The sequence below is a fragment of the Balearica regulorum genome, chromosome 3 (genome assembly GCF_011004875.1).
Source record: "Balearica regulorum gibbericeps isolate bBalReg1 chromosome 3, bBalReg1.pri, whole genome shotgun sequence".
Classification (NCBI taxonomy): Eukaryota; Metazoa; Chordata; class Aves; order Gruiformes; family Gruidae; genus Balearica; species Balearica regulorum.
In genome coordinates this window covers 2,699,455-2,714,522 of record NC_046186.1, presented here as the reverse complement: position 1 = coordinate 2,714,522, position 15,068 = coordinate 2,699,455, and the positions used below count along the sequence as shown (strand labels likewise).

Sequence of the window (15,068 nt, the reverse complement as noted above, 5' to 3'; positions counted from 1 at the left end):
AATGTCATTTGGTTCTAAAGGGAATTTAAGCGCATCCACATAGCCCCTCGGCATTGGCAGAGCACCCATTTTGCCTCTTCTTGAAAATGCTGTGTAACATCTCTTATTTGAAAAACAGTTACAGAAATAACCATTCTTCAGGAATTTTTTCAATGTGCCTATATAGAAAAGTGAACAAGACCTCAGCAAGACAGTGCATCAGAAAAGTAGAGGTTAACGTGGATTCACTTCAATTTAAGCCATAACCTTCAGTGCTGCAAGTCTTCCTTAGACACTTCTCAAGAGCGAAAAGACAAACAACATGTGAACTTGTGGATTTGGGGAAAAAAAGAAGGATAAAAGGAAGTAGTAAAGATTTTAGTGCTAAGTTTGACAACGTTTCTCTTATCCTAGCACCGAATACTATTTCTCAAACAGCTCCAAACAATATTGCCAAGAAAAGATGCAAGACTATAAAAGATCCACAGAGTTTTCATCAGTAGGAGAGGACTTTTGGGTTTTATTTTCAAAGGGAAATGGCCAAGAGTTACTCTGCAGAGTACAACATGTGAGGCTTTCAAAGCAGCTGACACTGAACGGTTGTATCCAGCAACTTTGCTGATCCTTAGTATCACAATTCCAGTCCCTGCAAAAATCAAGGCTTGCTGGCGATCCCTGCAGCTTGCCTCACAACCAAGGGCGCTTTCATTCTTTACAACAATTTTCTAGATGCTTCACAGAAAGGACAGGCTCAGCCGTCACTTTGAACCCACCCAACTTTAAGCTAAAGTATTCTCAGGCCAACTGACAGCTGGAGCCTCTTGATTTTCAGCTTACACACAAAGCAGAAGTTTTGAGGATCTGTTTTCATTGGAATTTTTCTTAATAGAATTCTGGATATTGAAGCCAAGTTCACATTAGAGAGCCTGTCTTAAATTTCTTAAAACAATTACACAGTTAATTTAATCATGCTATTGTTTAAAGGAAATTAAACATAAATATTTTGATCTTTACAATAAAACCACTAAAGGGAAAAATAAGAATTGCGGTCAAACAAAATCTGCGGAGAAGAACAATGCAAGGAAATTAATTCAACTGTGAATTTGAAGATTGCTGGTTAAAGATAATAAGGAGCTTTATTTCTCTTTTTATATTTAAGATCTATTTTGAGATTTGGAGAAACAGGTGGGATTTGACACATCTCCAACTTATTGCTGTAACTATCAACATCCCATCCATGAGCTTGAGATCCAACCCAAAACCCTCTGAAGTTATCCCAAAGTTCCTCTCTGCCAAACCATGGGGGGTTTTTTGCTGCAACTTTATATTATGCAGCCATTATTAATGTTTTTTTTATTTGTTCATTCTGAAAAGCCTCAGCATATATTTCACGTTAGCTGACTACAACTTCACAGCCTGCTTCTCATCCCCAGAGTTAGCTAGTGGTGAGAGGACAGGACAAGTTACCATGACCGAGGAGGTAGACACGCAGCTATGGATGAGTCGGCTCTGGACCATTTGCTGCAAAGCAATGCGCAGATTTGTTCCTACCCTCCTAAAAAGTAAACTGGTCAGAGGGAATACCTCTACAGTGCATCAGACCATGAAGGGAATGATCATTGATAATAAAAAACAGTGACAAAAGGCTTCTTTTCCATAAATAAAATAGCAGAAGATGTTTAGGCTGTATTTGTTTACCAGGATTTGTCTTCTCAAGCTGGTACCATCTGTAAAATGCCCTTTTCTTTTGTTCACTCAGGTCCGACCCCTGCTGCAACAGCCAATGGGAGATCCGGCTCTGACTGATACCTGTAAAAAACCGAAACAAAACCAAAAAAAAAAAAAAAAAAAGAGAAAGAGAAAGAGGAAGAGAAAACTTGTTCTTTTCTTTTCAAAACATTTTAAAGTGGTTTATATACTGATAAAAGGTGTTGTCTTAGAAAGCCCAGGAACTCATAATGTTTCGATCACAGAAAAAGTGGAGTTCAAGCTTCATCCCCATCACTAACTTCTTTAACTTCTCCTGGTTGTTATTTTCAACCTTACTCAAGGTCCATCCTGGGATCGGCATAATCAATCTACAAGCAAATAGGACACAAACTGGGAAGCCAAATCTACTACTGACTTGAACTGTCCACAACTTCCCTGGCTCTTAAATTTCTTTGTGAAATGGGAACAAGTCCTTCACCCACTATTATATATAAATAATGATAGTTAGGAGATCATTATCATTCAATGCTGGAGTAAGAAGGGAGATAAACACAGAAACAGTTTATGTGATATAGATCAAATCAGCCCAGAAATGGAGCAAGCCAACTATCAGCAGCTAAACCAGCAAGAAACAAAACAGAAAGGACAGCTGTCTGTCAGCAAAGAAGGATCCAAGCTCCAGGTATCTACAGGCAAGATTAGGGACAAAAGCTTCCAGAGTTTTTAAAGCAAGACTTCTAAGAAAACAGTAAAAAGGGGAAAAAAGCCCTAGAATTTAACACAGTTCTTTGCAAAGCATGACACTGAATGAAGGATCAATGCAGAGAGGGAAAAGAAGTCATATAAGGAAAGGAACCAAATAAAGCAAGAGATTTGAAAGTGCACTATGAGATAAACTGCAGGTTCATTTAAAAATATAAAACTATATAGTTTGCTGAATAACTGAAGCAGCATTTCAGGTAGGAGGACTCCCTGTGCTCTCCACAAGGCTTTTCAGCTATCAAAAGGGGTTAACAACATCTAAACTCTCCTGAGAACTAAAGTTTAGGAGGTGCTCCAAAGTAACAATATACTGCCGAACACCACCTGTGCCACCACCTGCTTGGTGCTACTACTGAGGCAAGTAGGAGGCTGGTTTTCACAGGGAAACCCAACTACATCTCCCCTCCTGAGATGCATCAAGGTTGTATAAGATCTCATAATCATATTGAACTCATGAAAAACAACCCCCTGTAGTTTTACTGTTTCTATACGGGGGGGTTTACTATGCTTTTTTTTTTTTTTACACTGAACACTGAAGCTAGTTAACTTTAGAATGATTAAATATTACTCTCAGGAATCATATTCAGGAGGATTTACTCCAACTAGATTTTTAAAATCATGGCGTTTATGCTCATAACTGTTCTTCCTTATAAAGAATCCCAGAGCCTAGGAAGTTTTAACTGTCCTGGGGCAAAGGGATAGGTGTGTTTTGAGTACAGAAGCTTACTGCTATTCAACAGAGCTCTGCCCATAAAACATACCCTGCTTTGGTTTTGTTTCCCATACATCTATTGATCTTCTTTCTTAAAGCCCGTTCCCAGAGACTGCCTTTGCCCCACAACCGGAAGAGTTCCAAAACAGCCAGGACAGTCAGGAGTTAACTATCCCCAGGACCCATACTGGAATATATAATTGCGTTTATGCTACTAAGGAAGTGGAATTATTCAACCAAAACGCAAACCTTAGTGGATTCTGCCAATTTAAACCAAGGAACTGTGGAAGCACACAAGCTAATACTAAAAGAAGTCAATGTAAGTTGAGAAAACTCTCCAGCCCAAAACAAGGCTTCAGTCCAATTGAAATCATGCAATCTAGATGCCTGACTGTCAATGAAAAGACCAAGTTTTGAAAATTTGCAGCTTCCAATCTACTATTACGATGTATAAAAGCGATTTCTTTAACACAGTGCTGTGGGACACAAACGTTTGTGTGTCACTGCTTTTGGCTGCATGGCTCCTATTAATCAATGGGTAACAGCACCATTAATTTACTTGTTTACTACAGTCCACTTACACTTATTGCAGTGAATTAGTGTTTGTTGAGTGTTTGGATAACGACGTAAGATATAAATGCAAAGCATTATTTGATAAAAATTATAAACAGAGATTAAGTATCTTCAACAAGAGTCGCATAGTGGAAAATCCAAATTCTGCTCAAGAGGCTGCCTGACACTGCCGTGAAGTGGTACAGATGTTAGCCACTTCAGACAATGTGCTTGAGACAAAGCAGAGAGGCAGGAGCCAAAAGATTCAAGCTGTGTATTGCCATGTCCACATTTGACTCATTGCAAGTCCCCACAGTTTATAAAGTCGCTTCTGCAAAACGGAGCTTTGTAAAGGACACAGAGATGTACAGATTCAACGAACACACTATAAATTCTCAGCACATTATCATTTGACTACGGTATCTCATGAATAGCACTGCAGTCCATAACATTTTTTGCATTAGCAAAAAGCCCACAGCCCATTCTGCTCTTTAGCCAGCAAAGTTGTATAGCAACCCAGCTAACGTGGCAGGTGTGGCTTAGGCAGCTGATCTTGCTTTTGGCCAAAGGAATATAGCAGATGACCTCTAGAAGACCCTTTATGTCCCATTTCCTATCATTCTTTTCTGCTTTTCATTACCTTCTCTCCTTGTTTCTGAGATCTGTGGTAAGAACTGAGCTTCTTAAAGGTTTCCTCTATCTATACCTCTCCTCCTCTTTTTGTTTTTAGGATATAAAATAGCTTTCATCTGCATATCAACTGCATTTAGAGGCTCCAAACCTGTATACGCCAACAGCCTGACCGATTCAAGGTCACAGGCAAAGTCAGCAGCAGCAGAACTGATCCAAGATCTCCTAGATCCCAGCACAGTGTCTTAATCACAAACCCATCCTTCACTCCTTTCAATTAAAAAAACCCCAAATTGTCACATCAGAGTTTCTTGCATCTCAAGTGGGGTTTATACAGTTGACTCATAGGGACAATGACTAGTACCACCACCAGTACCATCCTGTCACATTGTCTGTAATCACACTACTTTAGGAAATTGCACTGGCAGGAAAAAAGAAATCATCCTGCTGCCAGAAACAGATTAATGAAATAAGTTCTCCAGAGTACTGAAAATCCAGCTGTCTTGAGGAAATTCACTCACAAACTGAATCATGGACCTCAAGGAAGACTGCCATCCTCTGGGCTCAGCATCAACAGGGACATGAACACATCGTAATGAGCACAACTAGTTTTCGAACAGAAAATACTGAAGAAAGAAATCACAAAGGATTACAGCAATTCAAATGTTGACTTCTTGTGTCACACGTCACTCCTCCCCATAGCAGGTTACAATTCATAATTGTAACCATATGGAGATGACAATGCATTCATGCTCTTCTGGCCAGCTCCACTCTCTCCTACATAAATTATTTGGGGAAAATTTTCCCCTTCAAATACATAAAAGAAATGACAAAATGCATCATAAGAGAAGGCAACTGGTATCTGCAGTACAAATCTGCTCAGAACCCTCAAAACTGCTATTCATCAAGTCTTCGGTAACTGGTTTTCACCTTCACAGATAGCTTTGTTCAGTGACTCTACTTTGCATTTCTTTAATGTTTCTTTCAGGAGAGATTTTTAGAAGCACCTGGAATACGTCAGATTTGGAGAAGAAAGTAACTGACTGTGTTTTAATTCTTCAGTTTGTAAGCAAAGTCCTAGATTCATATAATACGTGCTTGCAAAGGACATCTATCAATTTAGGAGATTAGCAAAGCTTGTTTACAGAAAACCTGCAAAGATCAAAATCACAGAAAAACAAATCTTTCCCTGTGTTGTCATGAGTATTAAAAAAAAAAGGAAGATGTTTTTCAAAATCTAGTTTCTCACCATTTCAGACAATCAGTAATCCAGTAACTTTCTGAATTCTCTTCACAATGGAAATAGTTAAGTTTCACTTTGCATTTGCTCAGCATCCCTGCGTGCAGGTTTGAAAACTTAAGGGATTTTATTTATGTTACAGCAGGGCTTCATGGCTGCCCTCCACCGTGCCAGATGCTGTGTGTGTTCAGCATAATATAAACTAAGTCCTGAAGATCTCCTATCAATTAAGACCGAGAGAGTAGGACAAGGCTGAATTGTACAAACAGAATAATTGGGAAGGTTAGCAGAACTGCACACTGGAAAGCTCTATTTTTTATGTATTTTTTTAAAAAAATGACCTCTGCATTTTATTGTTGTTGCCTTTTTTTTTTAAAAAATGGTGGGTTAGCTTTTATGGTTCTAGCTTAAGAACTGAGAAATCTGAATTCAAATTCCTGCTGTGCCCCTGACTGCTTCCACTGTGACCTCAGGAAAGTACGGGGGTTTTGTTCCTTCCCTCCCTATGTGTAAAAAATGGAACAGGTAATATTTCCAAACCTCGCAGAGGCATCATCAATCAAAGCATTCAGCCCATGTACACTCCTCCCTCTCTCCTTTACTGTAGTACATAAGACAGACATTTGTTTCTGAAAACATTTCCCCTGCCCTCCATCTAGATTTGGAAGCTAAGAGAGAGCATCTCTTCATAAGCTGGCATTTCTCTCTTCATCCTTTGCCTTCTGACCATAACTTACTTGGTACTCAGATACAATTCGGGTGGCAATTAAAGCAAATTGCAGCACATGACTTCAAATTACTGTTGATAAAAATTTGGCATTCCACCTGCCACATGTAGGGCTAAATACCTACCCTCGAGTAAGCTGCAGCTATGTTAAAAGGAGCTTCAAATAACAAGATAGGAAATTCAGCAGGAACTATTATTAGCTCCTGTTTATACTGTCATTTTTCTTATCAGTAGGAGATTATTTATACAGAGCCCAACCCAAGTGCTTCTTGTTTATCTTATTACAGACACCATTAAAAAAGTTTCTATAAAAAGCAGCTCCTGTATTTAGGACCAGCACTAATAAGTGTTATGCTAGGTTTTTGCTTCTTATCAATCATTCCTTTATTTTCAAGTCACTGTTTAATACTCTCTTACTATTTTCCAGTCTGCCCTCTTCTCTCAGTACACAAGGCAGCCCCGTAGAATGTCTTCCAGGTTTAATTTTCCCTGTCAGATTCATTATCTAAATGACTTTTAAAGTTTCTGGTAATTTTCTAAAGACTAAGAGAGCCTAAAAATTGTTCTACTGCAACAGCTGACTTTAACCTTCAGCTCCATGTTCCTCTCCATCATGTCCCATCCCCTTGTGCTGCAGCATAGGAAAGACAAAAGGAAAAGCCATTTACTGTTGCAGAGTCTGTAGATACAAGGCTGCTCAGTGTGCTTTGCAGGATCCTGGCTGATGTAGAAATGTGTATTCTGTAAGTGCATTGCAGTATTAGAATTAAGATGAGAAAAAGGACGAAGGTATTTCAGAACGAAACCCTAAGCAGCTTGAAGAATTAGCGAAATAAGGTAAAAATGGAAGTTTCAAGGAGCAGAAGTTGCAATAGAGGTTCCTGCACCAAAGACAGAACACGACAAGGTACAGAATGGGGACAAATATGGGGAAACATGACGCTCTCTGATGAGCTAGTCCAAGACCTGCAATTTGAAGACATGCAAATACATTGGTTTAGCTAAAGTTCATTGCTTGTATGTCCAGTTTGGCCAACTTCAAAGCCAGCCATAATTAAGAAAAGGGAGCAAAGTTTTAGGTTCCTAGCTAAAGGTCTGTTCAGATACACTTTCCCCTCTCCATGCCATTCTTCCCTCCTGTTACACACACAATTTTTTAGAGTAGCAAATACATTGGTAGAGATTGAAAGGAGAAAGTTGACAGCATGGGTAGCCAAGCCAAACAACTCTCCTTCTGGACAGCGCCAGCCATAAATTTTTCATTTCATTTCTTTCTTGCCTCCCTTCCCAGGGCAGAAGAGATGAATGCTGAAAGCCGAGGCCACTCTATTCTGCATTTATTTCAAGTTCTAAACAAACGACTTCCAGCTGATGCAGGGTGGTAGCCAGTGGTTGGGCAAGTCAAATATGCCCAACATCTGCAGTGCAGCCTCCAGAAACAGCTCGCAATGTCTGTATTACAACAAACGGCGATGGAGGCTGTAAGCACACCAGCCTCTGTGGGCTGCTGATCCGTTCTTGCAGAATTACCCCCTTTCACAGCCTCTTTGTTGGCCGGAACAGGGTTGTACCTCGATGTGCAAAATAATAAAGGGGGCCCTGAGACATGGATCGCTGGGGGCTGAACAGTATTCTGAAAAGGTATCGTTTCACTCTCATGGTCCGCCCCTACGCCATCTGCTACGGACCACTCTTTGGATTTTATTTATCTATTTTTCCTCTTGTTTACTGAATGATTTACAGAACAGCTTTACCACTAAGTCTGTAAATACTGAGATGATACCATTTGGGTTCATATATCCTGCAAAGCATGACCTCTGTCTATATAAACTGTGTTTTTAATGAACCAGAAGTGGTTTCCAGGCCTTCCTTGGGAGCCTGTTTCACAGCTGAACGGGACGGGATGTTGGATACATCTGAAGAATACACAAGTCAACCAGCACTCATCAGGCCTAAGACAACTCTGAAGTGAGAGCCCTGGGACACATGCTCTCTGCTCCAGGTCTCTGTCCCGAGCTATTTTCAGTCACTCTTCACTGCACTGTGCTTTTGAAAGGAAGCTGATGTTTCTCCTGGTAGTGCTATGCACACTCTTCAGTCTGATCCCTTCAAACATCTCTTTGAGATTTACTATTTCTTTCTGATAAGCCATAACTATGTACTTAATAGTGGCACATAAGTACTACGCATCTGCTCACACAAGGCTATGGGCTATATTTAAAATGAATCGGCTCCCGTAGACCTTCCCACCAAGCATATGGAGGATAACACAGTTCAACTGCAAAGGGTAGTGGGAGGAAGAGACTGGTGCGTCACAGCGTAGCACAAGCCCTGCAGCTCTCTCTGCTTGAGAAACTGCATCGTGTGTAAAATACCACTTTGTTTTCTTATTTGAAAGGTCCACAGAAACACTGTCGGGTCAGCTGCAAAAGGACGTGGCCATTTAACCTTTAGATCTACCTGGTTTCCCATTGATTTGACTTGAAAACAAGATATTATCACAGTGTCTGTCATTAGTTCAGTCTTCATACGGTCCCACTGACAGGCTAGAAAGAGACATCTAGTAGTATTTTCTCTGATCACTCTGGATACCCCCCCGCCCCCGCGTTACAAAGTAGGGTTGAGTGGGATGGGTGTGAAACTTACTCAACCATATGAAGTGGATGGTGTCGTTTACTCACAGGAGGAATAACGTGGCAAACCATGAAAGCCCCCAAAGGCTAAATGCCAACTTAATGACTTCAACAACTGAAATACAGGAGAGTAGGCTGAGGATGGAGGGAGCAAAGTGATCAGGTGTGAAGAGACTGGTCTTGACTCTGCTACAGTCTGCCTGCTGGGGTACTAAGACATGCACCGAGACACCTGGCTAATTATAATTAGATCAGTTCCTTTTACTGATACAGACTCTGTCTTAGATTTGGTGTGGTGATTCTGATTCAATGGCCCTGCATGCAGTAGTCCCACTAACAAAAAAATAAAAAGATGGCTTGTTTTGGAAAGACTTTTTCTGCAACTTCTTCCTCTTTGCATTACTTCTGAAGGGGAAACTACTTTGACTTGCTGGTAGGCACAAAGGGTGTTACACAGAGTTTAATTCAGAGATGGGTTATTACAGGACTATATTCAGGCAAGGACTCCACAAAAGTAGGGGAATGACAAAACCAACGTACCAAAACCTCAGAGTTCAGGTACAATTTAAGCAACTAGACTTAGTGTTTAAGTTTTGAAGTACTAGTGCTAACATCTGATAAGGCTAATAACAGTCCTAGAATTATACAAAGTGTTAATCTGATGATTTTACAGATGAAATTGAAACCAGGAAAGGACAAGTAATTTTTCCCAAGATCACAGAGAAGAGTTGGAGACATGGAAGGAAATCCTGGCTCCATGGCTCAAACGCCCGTTTCTGCCTGCCTACCTCAACTGCTAGCATGTCTGCAAACCCAGATCTCCCAGACAGATGGGTTCTTATGACATTTCAAATACTGGAAATATCATAAAAGAACAACTTCCCTCCTGCTGGTTTGGCATTCCTAGTCACCAAGGAACCTTAAAAACAATCTATTTCAAGAGCTTTATTCAAGCTTGGGCTTAAAAATGAATAAATGTTATAGGCATAACGTGGGATTGAGCTATCTGTATTTTATCACCAAGTTTTCATCCTAAATATGCTACCAGCTATGTTGTTCCGAACAAGCACTGTGAGCCTAGGAGAACACGACCCCACCCCATGGAGGAGCAGTTAAGACTTCGTTACTCTTTGCGTAAAGCTCTGGAAACACACCCAAGGAAGAGGTGGTAGCACTGCAGTCTGTTCACTTGGCCTGAATGTGAGAGAGAGAAGGTCCAGGGCAGAGGAGAAACAGAGAACTGCTTCTCCTTCTAGGTGAAATCTGAGCGAATATGGTCATCCTCTCAACCTCACATCTGATTTTTTCATTAATCGTCACTCGAAGGCAAGCGACTGAAAAACTTCAAACTATCATAATCTGACTCCTGGATGCAGTGATACCAGCTATAGCTCTGTCTCCTGACTTTTCATATACATTCTATAATATAGATACATATTATATCCCTCTCTCTCTCCATACATAGAGATGCAGATACACATCTATTTCTCACACTCAACAAACAATTTAAGAATTAAGGAAAACCATTTTCATTTTAAGATAAGAACTTCAGGCTTATTATAAAGCTGTAAAATAAAATCTGCTTGCACAAGCCACAAAAAAAAAAAAAAAAAAAAAAAGTGATTCACTGGGGAAGTGCCATGATGTGCAGGACAATGGGTCTTAAATCAAAGGCATACATTATCATGACTAAGCTGACAGATCTGCACTGCAATGCAGAAAGCCAAGCAATATTCCAACATCTGCACTGTGCACAGATAGGCAGTTAGACACAGTTCACCAACATGAAGAAAGGACTCCCCGAGCTCTTACCTGTTACCTGTGCAACAACTGCTTGGGAAATTCTCCGATTGGCTAGGAAGGCTTTGATTTCCTCCTTTATCACACTGCTGTCCCTCCTACCAAAACAAACAAAAAAGAACACACAAAAAGACGGACAGACCAAAGCGCACTTTGAAGATGCAAAATGGCTTTATTTCCTTTATTTAAGGGACAAGGAGTGGGGAAGGCAGGCATGAAAACAGTCAAAGTGCCTCACCGGTGGACACTTCTTTTAACAAGTGTCACGTTTGATCAAAGTACCCTAGCAGGAAAATGGATGACTCGTGTCCTATATAATTCATATTAGGTGCAGCACTGCCATATGGAACGTACAAAGTTTCATTACACAGGGATGAATAAATCTCTCATACCAGCATAAAAACCTCAGTCATAAAAATGAGGCACAAAAATAAAAAATAAAGGATAGCAGGGTCTGCATGGTTAGCTACACAAATGAATACACATACACAAACCTTCTCCAACTTTTCAGAGAAAAGACCCAAAGGAGAAGAGATTTTGCAACCTCTATCCCCCCCACCCCTATTTCCTTAGTCCACAGCTTGCATTGAATGAACAACTGCCAGTTATTTAAAGCCTTGGTATGATTCTTACAAAGCATGGAAAGATAGTTCAGAAGGGACTAAAACTGTGCTAAAGAGTAAGTAATTTGGAGGTTACACAGGGACTGGGATATGCAGTAAATTTCAATTGCAATAAACAACTTTTCCCTCCTCTTCCTCCCTCCCCTCCTGAGAAGGGCAGACAGTTAAAGCCAGGCTTTATTAGGCTTCATTATTTGGTAATCTCACTTCCCCTTCTCCTCTCCTGCCCCAGCAGCATTCAAGGCAGATTCAAGCTTGCAAATGTAAAATAAATGCTATGTTGTGGGTTCTTTTTTATTTCTATACCCAATACTCATCTTCCCATATGCCTGCAAATGAAAGCAGTTTCAGTTTAAATAAGCACTAAAAGCATTACCTGAGACTTACTGCATAGGAACCCAAAACTCAAAGGAATGATTAAACTTCAGCAATGGGAACTCCTGCATACTGCCACATTCACCACCTTCCTGCGTTTTTCCATTCTCCTGCAGCCAACAGTGAGGTTGGTTGGCTTTTCTTACTGCTCATCTCTGATCCTCTCCCCCAAAAGCCACACCTTTACCCTTAATCTCCAAACTACTTCAAATATATTTTCATCCTGGAGCTTATGGACCCTAGTTCTCTCATAGGTACTTCATAAAAGTTGCAATTTTGGGGGCGGGGGGGGGGAACAAAGACACTCCAACATTACAACCAAAATTGCTTTGAGACATTTGGCCTTTCCTCTTATTTCTTTTTGTTGTCAAGCCCACTGACTCTGACTTTCGTCCTCAGTGGCATAATCCCCTCCTTTCATCTTTGCCATAATGCTGAAAAGGAAGCCCCTAAAAGTAAAGGAAGGTCAGTCTGGAAAAAAAACCCAACAAACCCAACTGGGTCTCACTGAAGACTTCTGCTTTATTATTTGGTTTTTCCTACGCCAGTCTGCAGACTGTGCAAATCCCAAAGAGAGTCAGCCCCTGCCACAAACTATAAACAGATCACCTATATGCGCTGCAGATCCCAGTGGAAAGCATTAACCAGGCAGATTCCCTACTCCCCCTGTCTATGGAAGAAAATACAACTGGCATGAAGTAGTGGAGGAGGAGACGTGTATTGACAGTCAGAAGTCTTCGGAGTAAGAGCAGGGTGGAAAATTAGCAAGCTAACATCAGGTTCAATTTTTGGTACAGCATGGGAAAAAGTGTTTCAACAGTAAAACAGACTGTGGGATACCCACACAAGGCCAGGGGTTGTCTACACAAGACTGAGATGCAGGAGGAGAGGTATTGAGGTAGCGACCATTAGGGAACTAGCCGGGGAATAGCTGTCTAACTCAGTTCCTGCTTTCTTGGTAATACTTATCACTGCTACAACACTCCTCCAACATGCAGATTTCTTCCAAAGGATTTCTCACTCTGACTTTCCAAACATTTTACAAAGACTTCTACTAACCTCATCAGTTCCTCCACTTTGTCATCAATGTCCAAGTCCTCTTCAGAAGCTTCAAAACTGTATGACCTTTGAGCCAAGCTGTTTGCAAGCGGGTAGCGGGTAGGTGACATCTTCCCGTTGAATGCAGACAACCTCTCGTTACTCTCCCTCCCGTTCTGGTTAGTAGTGCAAGGCTGTGGGGAGGTGTCATAACTGTTGCTCGGTGATGGGGACATCCCAGAATGCTGGGTCTGTGTTGAAGCTGTGGCTGTAGAGGAAGATGCTGGGACATTGTTGGTACTGTTGCTGTAGGAACCGCCTCCATAGCTAGACCTTCTTCCAAATTTGTCACTATGCTCTTGATCAAGACGATCCAAGGTTTCCAGAGCGTGGAGGATTTCATGTCTGGTCATTCCTGTACGTCTCAGGCGCTGAAGCAGGTCTATCTGCTCTATGGTAAATCTTGGTTCGTCTGTGTAGTGAGACATGGTTTCCAGCAGACTAAAAACAAGGTAAAATGTAAAAGCAAATACTTCAGTTCAACAGTTCTCTGCGGTACGTGGAAAGTAGCTTACATGCAGGAAAGATCAATTCTGGCCCAAAACTTTTAAGTCTCACATGTGACAGAGTTGGCAGCCCAACAGTCCACCTCCAAACAAGCTCAGCAGGCAACCTCCCATGAATGCTAGTCTCACTATGTAGAAGAAGGGCTTCTTTTCTTTGAAGTGCTCAAATAGCATTTCTCTCTTCCACTAACATTCCCTACACCTTCTACAATAAACCTGCAGTTAGTACCCTTTTGCTTTTGATAAACCGCCGCTACAGAGAGACAGCGGTTGCTCAGTAATTAAGGCTGCCACTTCATTTCAGTGAAATTTTTGCCCATTTGCCCATATCTACCACCCAGAAATCCCAGCTCCAAAACTGTTAGGTCGAGGTCAGAGGTTGAGTTTTTCTGGAGAAGTTTTAACCAGTTATGACATGAGATTTATGAGTCTCAACTCTTTCGAATCTTAAGTACAAAGAGTTCAAGTTTTCCCAACTTTTTGTTGCTACCTTGAAAAAAAGAAGATAAAAAACACACCTAGCGGAAATTCTAGTGGCCTGTGGGACCAAAGTTGATTTGACTGAAGTCCCATTTCTGAAGTTAGTAACTTTTGAACCTGGAATGTTGTCACAGATCGCCTGCCCTAACAAGGAAAGTGCAGCACATCCAATTACTACTGAGCTTTCATTTAAAGAAATAAGTCTACAGCCTTTTCCCCTCCAAAGGCAGGCTTCTCATGTAACTCAGTCATGATGGTGGCTCATCAAAAGCATTTTTAACTCCTAAACTTCCCAAGGCGCCAGAACAATGAACATGTATTTGCTGCAAAGCCCAGAAATGGAACTGAAAAATCACAATATTCTCCCTTAATCTCTTTTTCTTCCTAAGTCTCCTCACTACAGATCCAAATGGCATACAAATTACAAGATCACCTCCTTCAGAACTCAAGATCTTGAGAAGAAGGGTTGGCAGATGGAGGGCAGACAGAACTTGGCAAAGAGATCAAGGCATTTTCCATCCTTCTGGTGAATCTTCTCACGAGTCAAGAGTTTATTACAATTCCTGCAGGAGAGCAGGGTGAAGAGATCACTCAAACTCCAGGAGACGTGACAGAGCTAATGTACAATCCCTACAAGCGAGAGCAGACAAATAGCAGCCTCAGGAAAGTCAAGTAAGAATTCCAAGGACCGTACGAAAACAAAAAGAGGGATGATGGCTGTCATGATTATGCTAGACCTTCCAGGGACAGGACTGCCTATCTCTCTCCACAAATTTTGAAGATCACTCATTTCCATTTCTGCACTAGCACAGAGAAGTCCCCAATAGGAGCCACAGAGTGACAGAACTTTTTCAATTGCTGTATTTAGTCTTTTTTCAGATACATGCATCACAGTAAACCAAGCCCATAGGTTTTGCGGGTGTAGCAAGGGAATCTCTTCAGGGAAGTAAAATCTCACACCACAGACCTGACCAGGCAATAGGAACAGGTCTGTCCTTGACACAGAAGGTATAACCATGTCAATTCTAGCAAATTACATACTGCCCAGGGAAGTGGCACCGTAGTATCTACACACGGTTGTCTGCAGCATTATTAAATCGCTGTAATTGTCTTTGGCATGGTCTTGGTCCAGCACAACCAGTGCACTCCTGATCAATTCACAGGTTTTTTTCAAGATTTTGCATGGAGCAGAAACCACAAACGCTCTGTTTGGATGCAGCCACTTGCCTCAAGGCTAAGAG

The 15,068-nt window shown here is 41.2% G+C and overlaps 1 protein-coding gene across 19 annotated transcripts in view; it reads right to left on the bottom strand.

Moving 5' to 3' along the window:
- The window catches only part of HMBOX1 (homeobox containing 1), a 127,647-nt gene that overhangs the window by 52,786 nt on the left and 59,793 nt on the right, over nt 1–15,068 (bottom strand). For 18 of the 19 annotated variants that reach the window (XR_012834974.1, XM_075750357.1, XM_075750351.1 and 15 more), the window contains 3 exons: nt 12,803–13,282; nt 10,758–10,843; nt 1,678–1,788 (listed from right to left, as the gene is read on the bottom strand). Coding sequence is in view for 18 of the 19 variants with exons in the window: in XM_075750357.1 (XP_075606472.1) it covers nt 1,678–1,788; nt 10,758–10,843; nt 12,803–13,282 (677 nt within the window). In the remaining variant the exon portion in view is untranslated. Of the gene's footprint in view, nt 1–1,677; nt 1,789–10,757; nt 10,844–12,802; nt 13,283–14,260; nt 14,410–15,068 lie in introns of those variants that run through there. The other variant, XM_075750362.1, reaches the window with a different exon arrangement.